Source organism: Schistocerca cancellata, chromosome 2 (assembly GCF_023864275.1).
Source record: "Schistocerca cancellata isolate TAMUIC-IGC-003103 chromosome 2, iqSchCanc2.1, whole genome shotgun sequence".
NCBI lineage: Eukaryota > Metazoa > Arthropoda > Insecta > Orthoptera > Acrididae > Schistocerca > Schistocerca cancellata.
Window position 1 is genome coordinate 540,735,003 of NC_064627.1, and position 26,995 is coordinate 540,761,997.

General features: G+C 36.5%; 2 protein-coding genes across 2 annotated transcripts in view; one reads left to right on the forward strand and one right to left on the reverse strand.

Annotated features, from left to right (window-relative positions):
• LOC126162095 (kinesin-like protein KIF19) overlaps nt 1-26,995 on the reverse strand; it is a 585,325-nt gene that overhangs the window by 213,976 nt on the left and 344,354 nt on the right. The gene's annotated exons all lie outside the window — the stretch shown is intronic.
• The window catches only part of LOC126162097 (hemolymph lipopolysaccharide-binding protein-like), a 46,440-nt gene continuing 31,410 nt past the window's right edge, over nt 11,966-26,995 (forward strand). The window contains exons 1-3 of the mRNA XM_049918373.1: nt 11,966-12,089; nt 18,421-18,599; nt 26,738-26,873. Of these exons, the coding sequence (XP_049774330.1) occupies nt 18,456-18,599; nt 26,738-26,873 (280 nt within the window). The 5' untranslated portion in view covers nt 11,966-12,089; nt 18,421-18,455. The remainder of the gene's footprint in view (nt 12,090-18,420; nt 18,600-26,737; nt 26,874-26,995) is intronic.

Below are 26,995 nucleotides of genomic sequence, written 5' to 3' on the forward strand. Positions count from 1 at the left end.
GGAGAATTTCATAGAGGTACTGAAGGAATTGAACTGGTAGACTCTTGAAGACAGACATAAACTACCCTGAGAAAATCTATTAACGAAGTTTCAAGAACCAGCTTTGAATGATTACTCTAGGGATATACTACAACCCCCTATGTATTGCTCACATAGGGGTTGTGACAATAAAGTTAGAATAATTACTGCACACACAGAGATACTCAAATAATCATTCTTCCCACACTCCATATGTGAATGGAATAGGAAAAAAACCCTAATGACTGGTACAATGGAAAGTATCCTCTGCCATGAACAAGGGCACTCATACTAAGGGCCAAGAGGGGCCACTCGTCCCCATCTCCTAGCTCTCAGGGAAAGGAAATGATATAGTGTAGCTAGGTGTTTTTATTTCAAGAAAATTATTTAAAAGTTGGTATTATGCATATTTTGAATGGGCTGTAACTGGAACTTTTATTGCCTACTTCCAAAATATTAAAAATACTCCGTACTCTGAGCTCTAGACTCCCCACCCCCATAAACTATTGTATGGGTCTCCTGGCTGGGAGCACTTGTTCATCTTTGCTAATGTGAAACAAATCTCTTCTACTGATCAAGTGCTCATAACTCTTAAGGTATGCATTTTAGAGCCCATGTTTACTATGGTTTTTTCCTTTGAATGATCATTCCTGTCACGTCCTTGATTACCAAACAATCCTCCTGAAACACCTTGTATAATAATTATGAAGAAAAGACAGATGAATCTAATTAAAAATTAACATTAAGTATCAAATATTTCATTAAGTTATTGTGGAATTCATTTCAGTGTTGTTGTCAATTTATCTCATCTGTCATCTTAGTTTATGCTAACCATTTTCTCCAATAGCTCCTTAGTTAAATTTGTGGAACAACAATATACTAGTAATTGAACTTAAAAAAATCCAGGAATCTTCTACCCGTGTTCAAAGTTCAGTTATGTTGAAATCTTGGTAGGCAACAAAAGTAGTATTGTCGATTATATGTTAGTCACCAGTCTACTAACTCCCATTTGTCTGCGTGCAGCTTGTTATTCGGTTAGGTAAGTCACAGAACAGGTGGAATCTGTTGTGTAGGGCTGACATCTTGAGAAGCCTTACAACAAATTATTAATCAGTGTCCTAGCACCCTGCAAATACAGAATTACTGAACCAAGAGTCTGGCTTCAAAACTTCATTCATGTTGGAGTTGTTGTGAAAGGTGTGCTCCTTACTAAGCCAGACATTTTAGTCAGAAGTGTCACTAGTTTGATATCAGGGATATCCTGCAAGAAAGAATACAGGGGAGACTAATGTGACAACCAAAGCCAATAGTAATGTTCAGTGTACAATACCCTGTATTGTATGCACTTTTTTCATATAATCTGCATGCCCTCTGTAGTGCTTGCAATGTACACATACACAAGCATATTTAATCCATCTGCAACTAATAATAGTGGATTTAGCTGTTGATTTTTTTATTAAGTTGTAGGTTTTATCTTATTTTTCTGATTTCATTAATGTCCTCTGCCTTACACCACACTGACATATCAAGTTTTTTCATCCCATCATTTGTTTACTTCTGTGCCACAAAAAATCCATCTGAGTTGATTTTCTTAGAAAAGTATGCTTTCCTCTACCATCTATCTGGAAGTCTTTGTTTATTACTCTTTTATCTTTTTAGATTAGATTAGATTAGATTTACTTTCATTCCAATTGATCCATAGTGAGGAGGTCCTCCAGGATGGAACATGTCAGAAAAACAACAATACATGACAAATATTTACAACTAAAACAAATAAGCTAATGTACCATTCCACAGGTCGCAAGTGGAATGATCGTCATTTTCTAATGAACACTAAGAGTCATTTTACAAATACTAATGCACTGAATTTAAAATAAAAAAGTTTTTTATTTATTTATAAGGTAATAAACATGTAATACAACTACTGTAATACTTATTTACAATGAACGCATTACTGCACTGAAATGGTGCAGAAGTTAGATTATACTTACACACACACACACACACACACACACACACACACACACACACACACACACACACACACACACACAGACACACAAATTTTCAGTGAACACATTACTGCACTGAAATTGTGCAGAAGTTATGTTGTACTTATATACAAATCAGTTGGTTTTACTAAGAAATTCATCAATGGAGTAGAAGGAGTTGGCCACAAATAAATCCTTTAGGCTTCTCTTAAACTGAATTTCATTGGTTGTTAAGCTTTTTATGGGTGCTGGCAAATTATTGAAAATGTGTGTTCCAGAATAATGCACACCTTTTTGTACAAGACTAAGTGACTTTAAATCCTTGTGAAGATTATTCTTATTTCTAGTATTGATTCCATGAATTGAGCTGTTGGTTTGAAAAAGTGATATATTTTTAATGACAAATTTCATTAAGGAATAAATATATTGGGAAGCTGTAGTTAGTATCCCTAGTTCCCTAAACAGGCTTCTGCAGGATGTTCTTGAGTTCACACCACATATAATTCTTACTGCACGTTTTTGTGCCCGGAAAACTTTAGCTTGGCTTGATGAATTACCCCAAAAAATAATCCCATATGACATTATGGAATGAAAGTAAGCATAGTATGCCAGCTTTTTCATTTTTATATCTCCTATGTCTGACAAAATTCGCATTGTAAACAGAGATTTTTTAAGACGCTTCAGCAGTTCTGTGGTGTGCTCCTCCCAGTTGAATTTATTATCAAGCTGTAATCCCAAGAATTTAACACTGTCAACTTCTTCTATCTTCTTGTCATCGTATGTTAGACATATACTCTTGGGACACCCCTTACAAGTTCTGAACGGCATGTAGTGTGTTTTTTCAAAGTTTAGTGACAAAGAATTGGCTAGGAACCAGTGATTAATGTCCACAAATATTTTATTGGCTGATCTTTCTAAGACTACACTTGATTTGCTATTTATTGCAATGTTTGTATCATCGGCAAACAAAACAAACTTGGCATCTGGTAATGTTACTGATGAAAGGTCATTGATATACACAAGAAAAAGTAAGGGCCCCAAAATGGAACCTTGTGGGACCCCACATGTAATTAGTTCCCAGTTGGATGATGCCTGATAGCTTGATACATGTCTCTTTCCTAATAACACCCTTTGTTTCCTGCCAGAGATATAAGATTTGAACCATTTTGCAGCATTTCCTGTTACACTATAATATTCTAGTTTACTTAAAAGGATATTGTGATTTACACAGTCAAATGCCTTTGACAGATCACAAAATATACCAGTTGCCTGCAATTTTTTGTCTAATGAATTAAGCACATTTTCACTGTAAGTGTAAACAGCCTTCTCAATATCAGAACCTTTTAGAAATCCAAACTGTGACTTTGACAGTATGTTATTTGAGATAAGATGGTTATAAAGACGACTGTACATTACTTTTTCGAAAATTTTTGAGAATGCTGGCAACAGTGAAATTGGATGGAAATTTGATGCTATTTCTTTATCTCCCTTCTTAAACAGTGGCTTAACTTCAGCATATTTCAGCCATTCAGGAAATATTCCACTGATAAACGGCTGGTTACACAGATAGCTTAATATGTTACTTAGCTCAGAATCACATTCTTTAATTAACTTTGTTGGTATTTCATCATACCCACTAGATGTTTTTGATTTTAAAGATTTTATGATGGACATTATTTCTGTTGGGGTAGTGAGGGTCAAATTCATATTATGGAAGTTACTTAAAACGTCTGGTCTAAGGTAATCCATAGCAGCATCTACCAAACCTGACAACCCCATCTTTTCAGTAACAGTTATAAAATGTTTGTTAAAAAGTTCTGCAACACTATACACATCTGTCACCAATGTATAATTTACTCTTAATGCTATTTGTTCCTCTTCATGTCTGGTTCTACCGGTCTCCTCTTTCACTATATCCCATATTGTCTTTATTTTGTTATCTGATATGACTATCTTTTCCTTGTAATATATTTGCTTTGACATCCGTATTACAGTCTTTAATATTTTGCAGTATTTCTTATAATGTGCTATAGCATCAACATTGGAAATGTTTCGGATTGACAGATACAGTTTTCTTTTTGTTTTACAAGATACCCCTATTCCTCGAGTAATCCATGGCTTCTTTGTAGACTTTGCTCTAACCTTGGTAAGGTTTGGGGGAAAGCAGTGTTCGAATAAGGTAAGCACTTTATTAGCAAAAATGTTATATTTTTCATTCATGCCATGAGCACTGTATCTTTAGCCTAAGGTGGACTTCTGCATCTCAAAGCATCCTGATAATAACACTGACTTGAGTAGTCCCCTTCCTGAGGTTCCATATAGTGGACTATTTTACACCTTGATTATTTTACCAAAGTTAATGCTGCCATCATTAAGGCATGCAGTAGAGCTGTATGTCCTCAGAAAATAGTTTCCCTTAGTTTCAGGAGTGCCACAATATCATAACAAGGAGAAGTAAAGGCCAGCTCAGTCGGTCATATAGATTTTCACTCCTGCAGTTACTGAAAAGGATGTTGCCTTTCTTTAGGGACCATATGATAGTCTAGTCTTTCCACAGATGGCCCTCAAATATGACTGCACCAGCTGTACTGCTATATGTATTGCTGAGGTATGTAACCTAATCCACCCTGCCACCATGGTGAAGTTCATGTATTTTATTATTACTATTATTATTATTATTATTATTATTATTATTATTAGCTAGTGCCAAAAATTCATCAGCACTGGAGAATAATTAACACTAAATTACAATCTTGATTTTTCTATGTGAATATCATTTGCCATTATAAATGACACATGGTAATTAAAACACCATGATCTATTCTCTTGCTTAAAAACATTAAAATGGCAGCCGCACAACTTAAGTTAATTAAAAGCTCTGCCAACTACTACAACTGAAAGTATTTTGTAATATATTATATAGATTGAGACATGAGTTGTGGAGTGCCTATAAATATATATCATAGATCTTTCAGTACTATACATTTCTTTATGCTCTAATATTACTTCTCTTCTAGGTGAATCACAGGAAACGACAGGCTATACAAAATAGTCACATGGGCAGCGAGACAATGATGGTGGTGATGAGAAACATGGAAGCTACATAAAAGGACCCCTATTCTGATATGATGGTTCCATTCATTCATGAACTTAAGTTGTAATAAGCACTAAAAGGCTAACTTACAAAATTTTACATACTTTCAAATAGGAACAGAAATAAACTGTGTGTGTAATAATGGTATTCATAATTTACTTTTATATGGACTCATATGTATATATAAACCACATAACAATGAAAAGTAGTTAATGTGAGATTCAGTGTTACATAAAGATCATGTGTGTGAATGTCATTTGAAAATACTGCAATGAGCACTGGCAGTAAAAGTTTCTATTCATGGTCATTTTTATACATGGTGAATTACATCTTGCAACATATATAAACAAAATTTACAGAAATGTGTGCTAGATCAATTGAAGATAATGAGAAAGTGTAGACATACAGGGTGTTTCACAATACCTATTACAGGCTCTCACTTCACACTACGCACAAAGCAGTAATGATTATCTTTGAACAATGTGCTCTATAAGAGTCCATGGCATGGAAATGTTTTGAGTACTTGTTATTGGTTTCTCTTCTGGGTGATAAAGGGAATCCTCTTCAAAGTCAATAGTGCAGCATGTCTGTGGAGCACCACAGGCAACCCTCCTAGCTGAGAATTTACCAGTTTGTCACAGACATTGTTGTAAGCTAATGAAAATGGTATGTGGTGTCATAACTCCACCAGGGACTGATGACAGTTTCCTGTTCTCAATTAGTGTGCATACTGTGAAGTGGGAGATTTAAAAACGGACCCTATTTTCAAAGTCATTTTACATGCAAATGATGTATTTCTGGACAGGGTTCCTTATCCAAAACTGGTCTACTAAGTACACTCTACAAACTCTAGAAACTTGTAATACAAATTGTAAAACATTTTGTATATGCTCTCAAGAATAATACATGATATCCTGTATGTGCTTCTTGCCTCAGAGAAAATACAAGTATTTAATTTATTGTTCTTGTTTTAGTTGAGAGTTGGTTAAAAGATTTTTATACACAGAAAGATATGTACAAAACTAGCATCTCTTGTAGTGCCAAAAAGAACAAAGTTGTGCTGCTTCACACATTTTTAAAATTGCTTCAGGCTCTGTTATTCATATATATAAACAGATAATAAGTCATGTTTTTAAATTTGCAACGCTATTGTACTTCAAAGTAAGGCAATGAAATACTATATGTAGACTTGAATAGTTTATAAATTAAGAAAGTTACTGTGCTTCAACCTCTTCTACCATATATTAGGCAGAAAGGCCACAATGATCATTTTTAAAAATTATTATTTACTTTTAAACCTGTGGAAAGTTGATAGCTTTCTCCTGAGCTAGTTGGTAAATATAGGATCTAACTGTGTGTGTTTATACCAGAAATATGAACAAGTGTAGCTTTGTGATAAAGTTTGCTGTAATATCTCTTTGCTCCATAAATATTTGCCTTTAAGTCTGGTCAATTTAAGGAATCAATATTATGGCATATATTCAGATATTTTGTACATCAGTAAACTGCTTTCTTCCATCCTCCAGATTAGCAAACATTTTTTAATGTTTGACTAATCTGATGATAGATGGAAGAAAACATGATTAGTCCATTAGCAGTGCATTTTATTTGTTCATGCAGGACTGTATTTTTTACATCAAATGTGTCCACAACATTAAATCAGTGCAGCACAGTATCTCTGTATTAGTCAGTTTGTCCAGATCCATGACAAAGGAGCCTGTGTACCTGACAGGCAAGTAGACTGAAGCTCAATCCTGTGAAGCATATTTTTTCTCAGTGGGAAGCCTAAGAGGTGGGCCACTCAGCCTCATGAGGGCAACTGATGAGCTGCTTACGGAAGTTTTGGTTTTGAAAATTCATACTAAGGGCCAAGAGATGAGTGTTCGTATTACATGACCCTCTAATACTACCATACAGTAATGTTATAAGCAGAAGCTGAAGCAATGCCCAGTGAGAAAATGTTCAATAATGATTAAATCACAACCCAGTTTGGTTTAACTGTTCATTTAGTACTGTTTGATCTTCATGTAAAAGTGTGAACAAGAATGTAATTTTTCAAAAGAGTTGATCATGTAATGATAATCAAACATATAATCATATCTCATATAACTACATTAATATGATGGAATACAGTACCCACCTGGACAGCTGTGTACATTAGCATACCATATCTGGGATTTGAGCATGTATGGCACTCATGGATCAAGTCCAGTCAGTGAATTAAAAATGCAAGCTGACATGTCAGCTTTAGATAGTTTTCCACAGCTGAGTAGGTGAATATCCACCTAAGTACACAATTCACAAGCATTTAGAAACCTGGGATAGCGCTAGATACAGTCAGTTGGGGTATACAAATTCCATCCTGGGAAAGGGGGGGCAGGGAGGTGACAGGAAGGGTATCTGCAATTGTTCACTGTTAACATTGCCACATCCAATAACTAACACTTTGACTCTGTGTTAAAAAGTTTTCAAGCATGTCCAAAATGCACTTTAATTTCTCACATTTAGTAGTCTTTTGTGAACATTTTGTGCTAATGTAATTCATGAGTGAAGAAGAATTAAAAAAGTTTCTCATTTTCTGATGAATTAAAAGAGAAAGAGGATGGAGGGAAGGCTGATGTATAATGACAGTTCCTTAACATTGTATCCTTATTATGTGAATGATTGCAGAAGATTATCACTATGTCATGAACTGCAGAGATGTCTAGAATGTAACACAAACATTGGTACGTGATTTAATGATTAAGAACTGTATGTTACCAACACTAATAGTATTGACAAGGGAAGAAAATTTCTTGCATGATGAGAATCTATTTGGTTACCTTTATAGTCAAGTACTGCTGCAGTATGGTAGCTTTTGACACTGCCCACATAGGCATACATTCAAATTTGTTAACTGAATTTTCTCATTTTGAGAGAACTGAAGTGTGATCTGTTTAATTGTTGAAAATCATTCAACAGCTAAGATTGCAAAAAATATTTATTTATTGAAGACAACCAGTTTCAACAGATAATGCTGTCATCTTCAGGTCTTAAAATCTTTTTGTTGTAAAACATGTTCATTTTACACTGATCTCACACACAAGATGTCAAGTGGATAAAAATTGCACATTATAAAATGTTTGTCATCAATAAAATATGTGTGTGCAACAGGATATGTTCATATACATTTTGCTCATAGTTGCTTGTCCAGCATATGTAAGCAGTTGAGTTACTCTGTACCAGGTTTGCATGATGCCATAAGCAGCTGTGTGCAATATGTATGTGGACATAGCCTATTGCACATGGTGCATTATGTTTTTAAATATTTTAGTTATCACAGACCTTTTCTGCTATTTCTGTCCACTTGACATCTTGCCTGTGAGGTCAGCATAAAATGAACATATTTTAAAACAAAAAGATTTTAAGACCTGAAGATGACAGTATAGTCTGTTGAAACTGGTTGTCTTAAATAAAGAAATATTTTATTTGATCTTGGCTATTGAATGGTTTTTAAAAAGTGGTTAAAAACTAAAATTTAAGTTACTGAAGATTACTGACTGCTCTAAAATTGAAGTATTTGAATTTCTTATGCATAATATTCCATAATATATTCATAACCATATAAAAGTGCAGATGTATTTCACATGGAGAAATGAATCCCAATAAACTGTGAAAGATTCACTATGTGGGAGCATGCCACCACTTACAGTGTGTTTCAAAAAGGACTTTACAACATTGAAAAGTCACAGAAATTAATTCATAGTACCTACAGAGGTGATTGTAGTGTCAATTTGCAGGGAAATACATCAAGTTTTGTGTTGCATAGTTCACTAGTGCTGAATTGCACTGTAAGAGGCAAAAGTGGCAGTTGCATTAAAGGCCGCCGTCAGCGTCAACAGTCCAGCATAATTTCGGTACTGTGATCGGTAAGACATGGGAAGTCATCAGGTCATCCAAGCACATCTGACAATGTCATTGAGTGATTGGAACAATGTTTTGTCAACAGCTCTACAAAATTGACCCAGCGTGCATCTCGCGAACTGCAAATCCCACATACACTATGTGATCAAAAGTATCCGCACATCCACAAACACATGAGTTTTACATATTAGGTGCATTGTGCTGCCACCTATTGCCAAGTACCCATATCACTGACCTCAATAGTCATTAGACATCGTGAGAGAGCAGAATGGGGCAGTCCATGGAACTCACGGATTGCAAATTTGGTCAGGTGATTGGGTGTCACTTGAGTCATATGTCTGTATGTGAGATTTTCACACTCCTAAACATCCCTAGGTCTTCCATTGTGATAGTGAAGTGGAAATGATTAGGGACATGCACAGCACAAAAGCATACAGGTCAACCTCGTCTGTTGACTGACAGAGACCGCCGACATGTGTAACAAGCAGACATCTATCCAGATCATCACACAGGATTTCCAAACTGCATCAGGATCCACTGAATTTACTATGACAGTTAGGCAGGAAGTGAGAAAACTTGGATTTCATGGTTGAGCGGCTGTTCATAAGCCACACATAGCACATAGTGCCGGAAAAAGCCAAATGTCTTCTCGCTTAGTGTAAGGAGCATAAACATTGGATGATTTAACAGTGGAAAAACGTTGTGTGGAGTGACAAATCATGGTACACAATGTGGTGATCTGATGGCAGGATGTGTGTATGCCGAATGTGCGGTGAAGGTCATCTGCCACCATATGTAGTGCCAACAGCAAAACTTGGAGGCAGTGGTGTTATGTTTTGGTTGTGTTTTTCTTGGAGAATGCTTGCACCCCTTGTTGTTTTGTGGGGCACTATCACACCACAGGCCTACATTGATATTTTAAACACCTTCTTGCTTCCTACTGTTGAAGAGCAATTTGGGGATGGCGATTGCATCTTCCAATATGATCAAGCACCTGTTCATAATGTCGCGGAGTGGTTACATGACAATAACATCCCTGTAATGGACTGACTTGCACAGAGTCCTGACCTGAATCCTGTAGAACACGTTTGGGATGTTTTGGAATGCTGACTTTGTGCCAGGCCTCACCAGCTGACATCAATACCTCTCCTCAGTGCAGCACTCCATGAAGAATGGGCTGCCACTCGCCAAGAAACCATCCAGCACCTGATTGAACATATGCCTGTGAGAGTGGAAGCTGGCATCAAGGCTAAGGGTGGGCCAACACCATATTGAATTCCAGCATTACCTATGGATGGCCCCAAGAACTTGTAAGTCATTTTCAGCCACTGATCATATAGTGTATGACTGTTTGGCATGTGTTGAGGAACTGTTTGCATTTGAGCTGTACAGATTGACGATTGCACAAGCAATAAAAGACACTGATAAAATTGCTTGCAAGAACTTCTGTGTGGATATGTTGAATTAATTACATGAGGATGAACATTTCTTTGACAAAATCATCTTTTCTGATGATTCAACTTGTTGCTTAAGTGGCAAGGATAACACACATAATTGTAGGATTTGGTGCAATAAAAATCCACATCAAACACTGCATGTTTGTGATAGCCATAAACTGAATGTTCTTTGTACATTTAGCAAGAAGAAAGTGTACAGTGCCGTTTTTTTCTGTGAAAGAACCATCAACAGGATAGTGTTACAACAATTTTTGATACCACAGATCGATGAGGATGACCAAGAATGAAATTTTTACTTCAGGCAAGATGGTGCACCACCCCACTACCTGGCTGACGAGATTTTCTCAGTGACCACTTTCCAGATTAATGGATTGGCTGTGATGTACCAATTGCATGGCCCCTGTGTTCCTCAGACCTGACACCACTCAATTTTTTTATGGGGATTCATCAAGGATATTGTGTTTGTAGCTTCTGTGCTATCTTCTCTACCTGAACTTAAGGCAAGAATTTACACTGGCAGTTACACCTGCAATGCTATGGTGACTTTCAGAAAAAATTGACTTCTGATGGGATGAGTGCAGAATAACCAACAGAAACTACATACACAATCTTTGGTTTAAGGTAAAAAAAGTTGACATGTTTCCCTACAAAATAACACTAAACCCAGCTCTATATCTTCTCTCAATAAATCTATATAACTTTTTAAAGTTGTAAAGCACTTTTTGAAATACCCTGTACTTATAATCTTCATTTTTGGCTGTTCCTTATCCAGGACCTCAGTTTCTATAAATGTTTTAGCATTCAAAAAGTTTCACTCACATATTGAGAGCAAAAGAAAATGGGAACTATAATTTCTCTATTTTCTGTGTCACAAAAACATTAGGCAGCTTCCTAAGAGAGTAATTTGAAATACTTATTTTCAAATCAGCTACTACACTGATGAAAGAGAATACTAGAGGATACTGCAGTTATTAGTGCAGGCTTTTACAATAAAACTATCTTAAGAGATTTTCAAGTAATTTTAATTTGAAATATTTATTTCCTGTTCATCATGGCAACTAATAATATGATGTAAAATGTCTTTGCAAACTCAGTTGTCATTGTGCAGTGATGAATTTTCTCTGACTGGATTTATTTTTCAAGTAATGGCTACATGGAGTTTTGCTAACATTGAAAGAAGTGATGTGAATGAGCCCAACTACGTATGTATATTCTGAGATTACTAAAATTATATGAAACATAGGGCCTGTACCCTATTTATTTTGTTTGAAATTAAATTCCAGTATGTTAATGTTAATGGAATTTCCTTCCAATTTATGCTTTGTCTTGTTTCCACTATTATAAAGTCACCTACATTTATGTAGAATGTAGGAAATCATGAACAAAAGTTAGTAACAGTAAATGAAGTTGTTTAGAGTGTTCAGCTGAGAACCACTATGTAAAGCTAATTGCATGTGCCATGCATGGACAATCTCTGAGTTACATATCAAGTTCCTCCTCCTCCCTTATTATCAACAGACATGTGGCACTGCAGCTCTAGAAGCTAAAGAAGATAAGAAAGGCACTGGCAGAAAGTGGAATTGACTGTTACCACTTGAAAGCAGAGTTATTTCTGTAGTTGACACAGTAAGTAAGAAAATGTACATAACAATATTTATTCATTCATTAATTTCTTCAGTCATTAATCATTTCTCCAGATCCCTTTGGAATTAATAGTAACTTAATTTCACTAATTAAAATTGATGGTAATGCCTCTACTTTTAAAACAATGAAGAAATGCTGCTTCCTTGGTAAAATAACAGCTCAATATCTTCATGAAGACATCAGACTTATCATAAAATAAATGTTTTGTATGTGCTGTAAGAATAAAGGCATGATTACAATGAAAATTTATGCATACTCGACAAGTAACAGGATTCTTCTAATTTTGTTTCTAGATAATCACATACTTTGTAGCTGTGATTACTAGAGTATAGTTTTAATTTCCTTTTGAATGGAGAAGGGTTACAAATCTGTTGCTTTGTGTCAGATGAACCTCATGCCTGAATACAAACCCCATGCAAAACCCAAACAGAGAAGGCCAGATCTACAAAGAAATTATTTTTCTTTGTTTTATTGTGGCCATTAAATCACAAATAATTTATTTTATTATTAGTAACAAATACAGTTAAGGAGCAAATGTACTGCACTGAGTGTAAGTATTCTTTGACCTTGTAAAAGTTCTGTGCAAGGTTTGTGGCTATTTGCTCCACATAGTATGTTTACAACTCACTTTTACTGACTGAATGCAGTACTTACCTTTTGTGCATAGCTATAGAGGATGATTATGTAAAATAATAGGGAGTAAAAGTATTGAAAACTACTCAGCATCATCATTATCATGTCAACATAATGATGAATATTTAGAGACAAAACCTGCTGAACTGAACATCTGTTGAATCTACCTATAATTTGACTCAATTTTAGCTATAAATGCAGCTTATCACAAGGAATTTAAGGCATAATGTTTCATTTAGAACCTGATCTACACAATGATAACTGTAGGAGATCACAAAGTGTTAGTGCAAGGCTGAAATAGTTGCACCTCCAACCCCCTGCCCCCCCCCACCCCCCCCCACCCCCCACCCCTCCACACACACATATACACATAAATATGTAGATAAAATGATTAGAATACTAATAATCAACTGCCAAAGCATTTGTAACAAATTCCCAGTGTTTGAAGCAGTACTTAAAAGCAGTGAAGCTCATACAGCACTAGGAATGAAAATCTGGTTAAAACCACAAATGAACAACTGGAATTTTTGGATTAAGTCTAAATATACATTAATGAAAAGTGTAATTGAAAACAAAGTAGGTGCATTTGTTATGTTAGACAAGAAACGTAAATCCACATAGACAGAAATTGAAGTTGCATACAAGAGTGTGTGGGTAAGATTCAGTATCAAATTTGGGCATGGAGTTAAGCATTGTAGCTTTTGATTTGTTACCCTCAATTTCAGTTCCTGTCGCATTCGATAGGGAGGGGCGGTGGAGGGACAATGTTGGGAAGTAAGGATTGAATTTTTTAAATTTACCCTTCTCTGTTTCAGGGGAAAATGCTGTGGGAATATGTTTAAGAAAGAGTTAAATTCATTTTATAGCTCTACACTTCATATGAACTTACACCAAAAAGAACCAAGGGAACATACTGGAAATCACTGGGATAAAATTAATAGGGCTTTGATGACTCTGATAATTAGCATAAAAGTAGCCTCTTACCAGAAACATTCAAATGCAAACCATGCTGTGTACAATGTGACCTAATGAGTGGCAATGCAGAGTCACAATCTTGTTTGAATGACCCTCTCTTCTGAGTGATTCTTCAAGTTCTTCATTAACATATTACACAGAACACTTCATCATAGGCATTTCAGACTGCTCAAAGAATAATATGATCTTACCACTCATGTTAGAAGCATTCTCAATTATGTATTTGATGTCACTCATAGCATATATTTGAAGATGTGATCCAAACATAACCTGAAACACCTACTTACTATGTGATCTTTACCAAGCTTCTTCCCAAAAGAGCCTAAATCACAGATTACATGTCTGAGACCTACACTTGGGTTTAAAATATCAGTTACCTGGTAATAATCTGACAAAGTGCTTTATACCAGTCCCAACATTGTTTCTGTACAGGTCATGAGAGTCCCCTCCCACAACTACCATCTAGAAATAAGTCTTTTCTTAATGAGTTCCATTATAGCCTTTGCTTGCACTTTATGTACTGTACCATGGGATTGCTTCTGGACTTCTGGTGTTCCCTCTATGCTTTCCTCCACAATCTTCTGTTAAACATGTAACATCAAAATATACCACCATCCACAAATTGGGAGAGAAATGATGAGGGAAGTAGATCAACAAGATTGAAAGTCTATAGAGTTACTCAAAATGCCAGAGAACTCTGAGTTACTTAGCTGTTCATTATCTAATAGTTTTTCTGCCAAGAATTCAAAGAGATTAACTAAACAAAAATAAAAAAAGATAGAGATTCAAATTTTGGGATATATCTTGTAGAAGATAATGTGTCGGACTGATACTTATGTGATAATGCTAAAAAAATCTATAAAATAAAGACTAAATGGCAGTATGTTTGTATTCACCAAAGACTGGTAAATTCAAAGCATCTGTTATAAAGGAAGAGGTTTATCAGTAATAACAACACAATCAGAATCTTTAGTGTACTGAAGCTGATGAGAAATAGTTGGAGAAATATGAAAAGAAAGATGTGGGAAGATACAGCCACATTCACAGTTTAAGAAAAGGGAGTCAGATAGGTAAGCAATGTGTGAAGTTTAATGTCAGAAAGAAGAAACGAGCATGTACTGAATCTACGTCTCAATGAGACGCTATACAATGATAGTAATGTAAACCAGAAATTATAAGAGAAAGCATAGTACCAATGATGGAAGTAGAGGGAAAAGAGTTGTAGGGAATGAGAGATGGAGCATGATGACAAAAGGAAGAAAATTGAGGTAGCTACAGCAAAATATCAAGTGGGTACCAGGGAGGATGTAATTAAAGAGATTAGGTGGAATGAGATCTGAGTTATGATCAAAGGAATTCTCATATTCATTACTTAGATGAACTAGTGTTATGAAAGAGAGCCTGTATGGTATAGACAATATAAGAATAACACAGATTCCTTACATGGTTTTGAAGAGCATGTTATGTCATTGAGTGCTGTAATGTTGCAATTCATCTATATGGACAGCTTAATTGTATATCATTATTCCAACATAGATAACTGTCATCTACACTTGTAGGTAACATGAGAGCTCTCATGAGAAGCTTTCTCTCAATTATCAAAAGCTGTCACTGCAATCGGGAGACACTTACTTTTTCTTATTGTCTGTAAAATCAGGTTCAGTATCATTATTGTTATCCGGAGCAAGTCCCCTTCCAAGACATAGGTTTCCTCTTGATACTGGGACAGTTCAGATTACCTACACAGCTATCTATATTTAACTGCCTTCTTTGCAGTCATTTCCTGTTTTACTTGCCTAGAAAAAGGTTCTTCTGACAGAGCATATCATGCTTTTCTAACTCCTTTGCCAACATCACATACTTTCAGTACAGCCTTCTTTTTTAAGTCTTCATTGCAGGAGAAGGAATCAAACTTCCATAAATTCAATGGATATTTAGCATTTCATATCATCATAAACATATCATTTTGAAACATACTCAAATAAAATATTCAAACAGTCCTTCTACAGCCTAAGTTTACTGTTTATTTATTAATGGAATTAGCTCCAAGATATTCAGTTTCATTTCAAATGTGTTAAATGTAAGTTCAGCTGCACTTTCCCACTTTCACAACTTTTGATCATTTGACCCACATAATACATGATCAGACTGAATGTCCCAGAATTTTGGGAATTAATGAATAACCAAATATGCAAAAAAGTCATGTTATTAGCTACAGATTTTTCTCCACTCATAGAACTCAGCAATCATTTGTAGCAAATATCATTATGGTTAAGGCTATGATGGTAGCTGTACATTTTCACATTGTAGTACCATTCCATAAGAATTTCCTTGTGGTATTCTCCTCTTTCCAGTTCGTCATTCACTTACATGAAGTCCGTATTGTGTCCTTCAAAAGGGAGATATCACATACATCTCATATTGACTGCTACAAATGATTCAGTTGTCTACAGTCTGCTACTGGTGCAATGTCCTTTTCATATCTCAGTGGAGGAGGAGTTTTGATAGAAACATTTACATTTTTAAAAACTCTTTTTTACTGGCCAGTCATTTGATGGTTTTAAATGTTTTGCACTGTGGTAAAATTATTTGTTAAATCAACAGTAAACAACATTGTTAGCACTAATAAGACAATTTTGTTATCGATACTTCTGTTCATGGGTTCATAGTGACACAGGTTTAAAATTAAAGCATCTGCACCTAGTATAAAATCAGGAAAATGGCGACTGAGAAACTTAAAAGTTTTAGTCTGACAAATAAGCCACAATAGGTTTACCATGTTATTTTTAGTGCTACATTTATATCTATACTCCATTAGATACCTTACAGTGTGTGACAGAGATTGCTTCTAATAACACTATCTTTGCTCTTTCATTCATGAATGGCATGGGGAAGAATTACTGCAGTAGAGCTCCAAAGTAGCATACATATTAGTATATTTCTACAGCTCCTAATTTAGTACCATTTCAGTATTAGAAATTATTATTTGTACTTAATGTATGGAATAAAATGATGCAATCACATCTTGAATAGTTCTGTACTGAAATAAGCTCCATTTTTGGAGTTGAATGAATAAATGAAAGTGGGAAGCTATGGTTGACACCATCACAATGTTAATCACAGTGTTTTAAATATTTTGGAAGATGAATGGTGACTTGTAAGTTGCCATAAAAAGTTCAAGTTTTTACCCTGTTAAAAACTTACCTGATACTAATCTTTAAATAATTTTCTTGAAAGAAAAACACACAACTGGCCTGGGGGTGGTGGCGGTGCGGGGGTGGGGGGGGGGTGGGGGGCATGGTGCCTGTTTGCCCCAGGTATGGGTGGGTGCCTTTGGTGACTTGTAGAAGAAACAAAGTCAACTAGTTTACTGGAAGATTATATATGTGACCCTATCTATCCATATATCTATATATCTATATCTCTCTCTATCTCTATCAGTGTGTGTGTGTGTGTGTGTGTGTGTGTGTGTGTGTGTGTGTGTGTGTGTGTGCTTTCCTTCATGGTTATTCGCCTACTGGGAAAGAATTTGTTTCATTTTTGTCAAGAGTGCAGCTTTAACTGCATTTGCTCTTGCAATGAAGTTAAATAGGTAAAACTGCTATCAAAATTGTATGAAGCTTTTTCCTTACTTCTTTTTGATTATTTTATAATAGCTAACCTCTTATTTTTCATGATATTTAAATGAACACAGCTTTTAATTTTGAAGAATATTTTTATGAAGTAAATCTATTTTCTAGGAATCCATTACATTTCTATTTGTAATTTTTTTCTGGCCCTTTTGTCGGTTGATTTCAGCTATGGTTGGTTTGAAGTTAAATGTTCTTAGTCTGGTTCAGACATAACATTTATGTTATGAAATTTGTTTTATACACTCTGACAAAGAAAGTGAAGTACTCAGAAAACATTGTCAGAGGTCCATTTAATTTTATGCACATACACACCATCAGCAGGTATGTGAATAGTTATAGCTATAATTCTGTGTGGCAAGTAGAACAGCCACTTATTCATGTTTAATGAAATTACAATGAAATCCAGACCTTTAGCTGCTTACAGGCATTGATAAATATCAACAGGGACAGTTGAAAATGTGTGCCCCGATGGGACTCGAACCCGGGATCACCTACTTACATGGCAGTTGCTCTATCCGTCTGAGCCACTGGGAACACAGAGGATAGTGTTGCAGGGACTTATCTTTGGCACGCTCCCTGTGAGACCAAAATATTCAACTTACTGTCCACACACTACATTTGTAGTGCCCCTGCCCGCTATACTCATTACTCGCTGCAGTCAATCTACCGATTACCGTAAGAGTTCAGGCAATGTGAGTGCGTGAGTGCATCTGGACTGAAGAAGATCATTGGCCGGTAAGGCTTATCTACATGAAGATGGTATCTGTTCTTTTGGACATGTCCAGGAGATGAAACAGCTTTGTGACACCATTACCAACCAAATCAATGCATGCATCCAGGACAGAGAGGATGAAATGTCATACTGATAAGTGGCCTCATACTGGCATGTTCTTCACATTTTGACTTGATCTTGAAATCACCTATCTATCATCACATACTCTCTCAAGTTTAGTTTGTTTTCCTTTCTGTCCTAATGAGTATTTAACTTTTTTGTCAGACAGTATATACAATACTTGTTCTTATTCTTTGTGCTTTTGTTAAAGTTTCATATCACATCCTCTTTATACTTTCAGCATCTTTGTTAGGTACAGCATACAGCACAACTACGATGGTGAACTGTAATTATGTGGTACTTGTGATCTCCTACATATTGCTAAATGTCCATCCATTTAAGGCTAATGCATGTCAAGAAAGTTCAACATCATTTTCAATTTCCACTCGACGCAATATTACTGGACACTGGTACTCCGAAGTAAGTAATCAACAATTTACATATCTCACCAGAGAACATGCATAAAATTTTCATGCCAAATTTTGATAAATGTATCTTGGTCACCATTTTCAAAATGATATTGAGAAAAAGTAGGTGATATGAAAATCACAAGTTTGTCTATAAAAAGGTGAAATAAATGGCAGCTGTGTTAGTTTTCTGTTGCTTTTAGTACATTGTGCACCTCTTTCGTCTGAAGATTCAGTAGCATAGTGTCTTATGTACTGGCCTTTTTTCTAAAGTTCTTACTTCATATCTTTGAAGAAAGGAATTGTGTTTATTAAAATTCTGAATACTTTAAACCTGTTTCATAAATCTTTAGTAAATCGAAGCTTTAGTTTTCTGTGTCACTTTCTGAACTTGTTTAAAATTTTCCCAGTGATTGCTTAGTTAGTTCATCTAAATTAGACTTACCATTTACAACAGCATTTCAGAAAATTGGTGCTCCTGTTTCTCATAATCGGTTCCTACCAGCAGGAACGTCAATAAGTAGGCCTACTGGGTTTATAGGAGTACATGGCTGTGTCTTAATAAGCACATTTTGAGTATATATACTGAAATCTTGGAATGATTACAAAGGTGGGTAAAAAAAAGTGGAATTAACATGGAATGAATGTGCATATATTGCATAGTTTCATTTCTTATTGTTGGTTTTTGGGAAATATAGAAAATAGGCAGTGAAGGAAGTTCTTTGCAACAGCAGTTAGTTACAATAATATGAATTTTATGGAAGTGTTTTCATATACCAGGGCATTCTAGTACACAATTGGCTGTCTACTGTTCCTCAATGTTGTTAACAGCAAATAACAAAAGCCTGTGTGTGAAATACAGTACAGTTGAAGTCTTGATTGCTTCACAGGCACATAAATAAGTTTATAAACTTTGCTGAGCCTTTGGGCAATTTCCTGGAAGATAACTAATACATTACATAAAACACACACACACACACACACACACACACTACTACATACCTTTCAGGTATCACATTGTCCCAGAGCTGCAAAAAATACTGTATGTGTGTGTGTGTGTGTGTGTGTGTGTGTGTGTGTGTGTGTGCATGTTATGTAATGTATCAGTTATCTCTTAAGAAACTGTCCAAAAGCCCAGCAAAGTTTATAAACATTTATGTGCCTGTTAATCTCTCAATACCTCAATGGTGTGGTGAGTGGCTATCTTTGCCTTTCCAGTATTTGCATCTCACTCACAACTTCCTAGTATAATATTTCTACAGTGTGGGCAGTAAACACTTTTTCATTCCATTTAACAAAATTCTAATATACTAAGTTGGAAACTGAACTGTATAAAATCATATTCGCTCATAGAAGAAGTGAACATACACAACATCTTCAGTGTGTCACAACACATACGTCAAAACTGAGCAAGGAATAAAAAAGATAACTTTAGTAATCCACTAGACATGCATATGGGGGATATGAACATATTGGTATGTGTAACATTGTCAGTACTCAGCGAGGGTACATCCATTGGTGAAGCCACCAACATTACAGACCAGTCATGCAGTATTCAACAGTGAGCCAATATAAGGATGCTCAGTAGCTGGCCAGCTGCTATTATGCAACTCTGCCTCTATGAAGTGACCTATTACTACCACTGCTGTTTATCTGGACTACACTGGACAGTTTTGATAGTGGCTGTCGTGATTTCTGATTTACTGTATAGTTAGAGTGATGGGCCTGTCAAATGCACTCCACAAGATGGTTGAACATGTCCATATAGTGCTTCTATTTGATTACTGTGGTTTTACCACCATATGACTTATTTGAACTGTGTTTAATACTATAACTGCAATATACATGCCTAATGAAGTTATTCATGCTTGAACTTACATTAATTCCAGTTGGGAACTATTATTGTTTAAAATTTTCCCAGCATACTGATTGTTCCATAAAAACATGGGAGAACTGCCATAAGTCAGTAACATATTGCCATGATATTTTGGCACAAAGTCTATTGGTTATCTTCAGGTGAGTACAGCTGGAGAAGTACTGGCGAATATGTGCAGAGCTCTGCTATTTAAAGCCAAAGGGGGCTGCATTGCACATGCACTGCACCCTCCGCTGTGAAAACTTGGCATTTTGATATCAGATCAATCTTCATCTTTAAACTGATAACTATGTTGAGTTCGAAGTTTCTCTACAACAGGATTCCAAACGGAATTTAACTGGTAACTGCTATCTCAATTGATAAGACTCTCACTGTCTGACAATTTTATTTCTATGGATTCATTTATAATTGAACTTCAGAAATTTGATGTTTGAGCCACAATTTTTGTATCATTGTAATTCATAGAATGGCCAGCAGAAATGCAATGTTCAGCGATTGCGGACTTGGTGGGTTGGAGAAGGTGAGTACGCCGCTGGTGTTCCACAATACGTTCCTGCACCGTTCTTGTTGTCTGCCCTATATATGACTTGCCGCAATCACACGGAATCTTGTAGACACTGATTTACATAGGCCCAGGTCATCCTTAACGAATCCCACCAGTGATGATATTTTAGGAGGAGGGCGAAAGATGACTCTAACTTCATGCTTCCTCAATATTCTACCTATCTGTGACGAGATGTTCCCAATAAAAGGTAGATAAGCCGTTGACCTGAAGACCTCTTCTTCTTCCTTGTTGCATCGTTTGTAGGACTACATAGCTCTGTTCATTTGCTTAGTTGAAAAGCCATTCATCAGGAATACCTTTTGCAGGTGTTTGAGTTCTGCTTGAAGACTGTCGATGTCAGAAATAGTATGGGCATGGTGGATTAAAGTTTTAAGGACACCCATTGTGTGTGCCGGATGGTGGCAACTGGTAGCTTGCAGATACAAATCTGTATGGGTCGTTTTCCTATACACCGAATGACCAAATGTGCCATTATTCTTGCGCCGTACCAGAACATCTAAAAATGGCAAACAACCATCTTTTTCAGTTTCCATAGTGAACTTAACATTTTCATGTATGGAATTCATATGATGTAAAAATTCCCAGAGATGGTCCACGCAATGAGGCCATACTATAAAGGTGTCATCCACGTAATGCCAAAACACTGTCAGTTTAAAAGTGGCAGAGGTGAGAGCTCTCTCTTCAAAATCTTCCATAAAAAGATTTGCCACCAGGGGAGAGAAAGGACTCCTGATGGCGACACAGTCAGATTGTTCATAAAATTCATTGTTGAATGTAAAATATGTAGAAGAGAGAGTATGCTCAAACAACGTTGTAATATCTGCATCAACATATTACCGATCAGGTGTAATGAATCTACAAGAGGCACCTTGGTAAAGAGAGAAACCATGTCCAGGCTGACCAGCAAGTTGTTACTTTGCAGCTGTAAAGACTGAATACAGCTGATAAAATCACTAGAGTTTTTTATGTGATGAGGGCATTTGCCTATAACTGGTTTAAGCAGTGATGCCAGAAATTTAGCTAGGTCATAGGTGGCTGCCCCAATGTTGCTCACGATTGGACGTAATGGTACTTTTTCCTTATGGATCTTAGGCAGTCCATATAGCCTGGGAGGAACCGCACTATTTGGTTTCAATCTCTTGATGACCTTCGATAGAGAACTGTTTGACTAGAGTTCTGCTGTTTTTCACATAACTCGGCTTGTGGGGTCCTTATCAGTTTTGTGATAGGTGGAATCACTTGATACAACATTGATCTTATTGACATAATCATCCTTTGTCATAAGAACCGTAGAATTTCCCTTGTCCGATTTTAAGACAACTGTATCCACATCTGCTCTTAAATTACGGAGAGCTCTCCTTTCCATAGGTGAGATATTACTCTTCATAGGTGCACCTCTAGTCAGCACATGACAAGGCTCATGTCAGACTTCCTCCACTTTATCTGTATCAAGACAGCGTGCAGCTTCTTCATTGGCACTGACGAAGTCTACAAATGGCAGTGAAACAGGTGTGGGGGCAAAATTCAGACCTTTTTCTAACACAGACATAGTCGCATCATCAAAATCTTTCTCTGTCAAATTAACAACAGATTGTCGAAGAGCTTCCTGTTGCATCTGTGTAGAAAGTCTATTAATCTTGGCTGTTTGCCTTGTCACAGCCTTGTCATGGCTCCAATTTGCTTTAGCCCATGTCACACTGTCGACCCAATCCCATGACAGAGAAGATAATCTTGCTCCCAATTCCAGATGTATCTAGAACATATCCTTTGACACGGCATCTAATTCACGCCGACTGAAACGAATCCATTCTCTGACCAGTGCCATGCTTGCTTTATGTTTGATGTTGTTAGCGGCAGCAGTATTTAAAAAATGCACAATTCTGGCAAAAGTAGGAATAATGCCTTTGTCTCCACAACTTACTAAAAATGTCAATGAGCTCAGCAGCCTCACTCTTCTCTCACACAATTAGTTGAATCTTCGAATATATTCCATCACTTCCTCCCCGTAGAGTTCCTTGATGTGATGTTTGAAATTTTTCCAGCATACTGATTGTTCCAAAAAAACCCGGGAGAACTGCCATAAGTCAGTAACATCTTGCCACAATATCTCGGCACAAAGTCTTTTGGCCATCTTCAGGTGAGTACAGCTGGAGAAGTACTGGCAAATATGCGCTGAGCTCTGCTATTTAAAGCCAAAGGGAGCTGCATTGCAGTTCAATTACAAATGAATCCATAGAAATAAAATTGTCAGACAGTGAGACTCTTATCAATTGAGATAGCGGTTACCAGTTAAATTCCGCTTGGAATCCCATTGTAGAGAAACTTCGAAGTCAACGTAGTTATTGGTTTAAAGATGAAGATCGATCTGATATCGAAATGCCAAGTTTTCACCGCGGAGGGTGCCAGACGCAGAGCATGGAGTTGTGAACACACATGCTAAACAGTACATGCACAGCGCATGCGCAATGCAGCCCCCTTTGGCTTTAAATAGCAGAGCTCAGTGCGTATTTGCCAGTACTTCTCCAGCTGTACTCACCTGAAGATGGCCAAAAGACTTTGTGCCGAAATATCATGGCAAGATGTTACTGACCTACAGCAGTTCTCCCATGTTTTTATGGAACTATTATTGTTTAGTCTTGTGGGCTAATGGATAATTTAATATGTTGTTACAGAAAGCTATGTTTATGTTTAATAAATGTCAGCTGACACAAAGTGAGCATTACAATAATAACCAATATATGCACCTCTACCACAGCTTATTTTTTAAGCTGAAAGGTGCATGATATAGAATACTCAAGTTTAGAAAACATTATATCAGACCTATTTTGCATATAATTCGCCATACTTCAGGATGTGCATGAACATAAAGTGGATGAAATTTTGGGAATACATTTCACTAGGTAACATATTTAAGTGATTAACATTGCAAGATCGCAGGTTAATGTAAGCATGATAAAAGCAATTGCAGACTTGAAATGCTGGTAGATTGATAACTAATATAATCATGAGAATGCTGAATGTAAGCATGCAAATATGCATAAATTGTGTTTTACAGATGTTGGATGTCAGTTTGTGGGATGGAGTTCCATAGCCATTACACTCAATTGGCTAATACAAGGATGGCTAATGCTGGTTGTGGATGAAGCTGGATGTCCCGTATATGCTCAACTGGAGAAAGGTCTGGTGTCTGAGAAGGCCAAGGCAATATGTCAACACTCTGTAGAGCATGTTTGGTTACAACAGTAGTATATGGGAAAGCGTTATCCAGTTGGAAAACATCCCCTCGAATACTGTTCGTGAATGGCAGCACAAGTCAGATCACCAGACTGATGATCACCAGACTGATGATCACCAGACTGATGTACAAATTTGCTGTCAGGGGGCATGGGATAAGCATCAGAGTGGGCCTGAAGTAATACAAAATCGCACCCCAGACCATAACTTCAGGTGTAGGTCCAGTGTGTCTAACATGAGACAGGTTGGTTGAAGGCCCTCAACTGGCCCCATCTAACCAACACTCACTCATCACTGGCACTGAGGCAGAACCATCTGTCATCATAAAACACAACAGACATCCACCCTGCCCTCCAATAAACTCCCATATACAGCACTGAAGTAGCAAATGGCAGTGATTTGGTGTCAGTGGAGTGCACACTACAGGGCATCTAGCTCAGAGCTGTCCTTGACATAACCAATTTGTAAAATTTGTTGTGTCAGTGTGGTGCCAACTACAGCTCATATTGCTGCTGCAGATGCAGTACAGTGCACCAGAGACATATACCAATAACAATGGTCTTCCCTCTCGGTAGTCCTATGTGGCCATCTGGAGCCCCATCTTCTTGCAACCATACGTTCTCATGACTGCCACTGCCAGCAGTCATGTACAGTGGCTACATTCTTGCCAGGACCTTCTGAAATATCATAGAAGAAGAAAAAACAGCTTCTTGTAACCCTATTACATGACCTCTTTCAAACTCAGTGAGGTGTTAATAATGGTTTCTTTGTCACCTTAAAGGCATTCTCAAGTAACATCAATTCATTACATCTGTCCACCTCTGTAGCGCAGCGGTAGCATTACCACCTACCATGCAAGGGGGCCCAGGTTCGATTCCTGGCAGGGGACTTAGTGTTGTGTGTCCTTCATCATCATTTCATTATCATTGACATGCAAGTCACCGATGTGGAGCCAACTAAAAAGACTTGCAATACGGCAGCCAAACCCCAAAGGGGATATCCCGGCCAATAAATGCCATACGATCATTTCAATTTTTCATCACAGCCAGTCCTAAAGCTAACTAATACTCATGACTATTACAGTGTGTATTTAACATATGGTTTGCATCCTCATAGTGAGACTAAAAGCACCATTCTAATGTGATTGGTGTGAAATTGGAGTAAACATCATCTTCAAGTGTAGAAACATTCCTACAAACTTTCAATTATGTTGCACAACTCTTTTGTGGCGCTGCAGTTTTTTTCTATTGACGTATTTCAGATTTACACTCCCCAATTTCAAATATTTTTGTATTAGGTGCATTTTCCTGGCAAAAGGTGACTGTTTTTCTTTTGATATTCAGGCATCTTCTCATGCAGTTTTTCTCGGTTTGCTCTTGATGATTTGAATAGTAGGACTACCCAACACTTAATGCTTTACCATTTGCAAGGCAAAAATAAAGAAAATTTGTATTGTGTCTCAGAAAAATGGCCTATATCCTTTTCAGTAAAGGAATTCAAACTCACCTTTTTGGTACACACATTTCCTCTTACTTCTTCAATTTCCTCTTACTTCTTCAATTGCTGTTATTGCTGTTAAATTTATGCCGTGATATTCTTAACCCATGTTTCATCCATAGTAACAAATCATCAGAGAAAATTAGTTAAATTCTTTTTAAAATGGCCCAGACATTCATTTCAGTCAGAATATTGCATACATGATGTTCACATTATGTAGAGCTTTATCAATGATTCCTTATGGTTTATGTATTTCTCTCTCTTTCACTGATAAGCCTATGACATCATCTATTTCACACATCTTTAGCCACTGAATACTGCATACCATACTGTGTATGTTCTCAGAGTTTTTATCTGAGTGGCAGTGTTCATATGCATTGGATGTCCTTCATGCATCATTTTAAAAGAAAGAATGGCTACATTTGAATTCAGCCATCCATTTCTTAACTGTTGAAAATCAGAATGTATCTTACAAACCACCATTTAATTTGAATGAATTATATTTATTTAAGCCATGAAGAACAAAAAATACTATGTTTGAACAATATTTCAATTTAATAATTTAAACGAAACACAAACATCATGATCAGAAGCTTTAAAGATATTGGAGGTCAAGTTCCCACTTGTCCTGTATCACTGTACAATATATGCCAGCATAGCAAAAATAAAATTCTATTGTATCAGTGCCTTCTAAGAACTACACCAAAAATATATTTACCTTGCCCTCTTGATGCACCAATACTCACTGCCTCCCTTGACCGGTCTGAAGGGCTGTGTTTATCTTAGGAATTCATGTAATAAAGTGATCAGTTCTATGGACACAGCAGAAGAGTTCATATTGCAAGAAAAGTTTTGCCATGATACAAAAAATATTTGAGGTGGAGGAATGTAAATGAGAGTGACACAGTCAAAGAATATAATAATAAAAAATTAACAGGAGAAAAAAAATATGACTGAAGCCAATTTTTTCCACATTTAGGTGGTAATGGACTTAGGCAATGATGAGGAAACTGATGAAGATAAGAAACAGACAGGCCCGTGGAACCTTGGTATGAGTTTCCACAGGAAGAGATGTGATGGAAAAGAATCATTGTCGATAGTGACAGCCATAAGAGGTAAATACACATTTTCTGCTGCAGTCAACTACCTGTTAGAATATTTTCAATATTTATACCAAATTTCTTTCTTCAAAAAGTTCCAAATAAATTAGTGAAGAAAGAAAATTACATAAACTGAA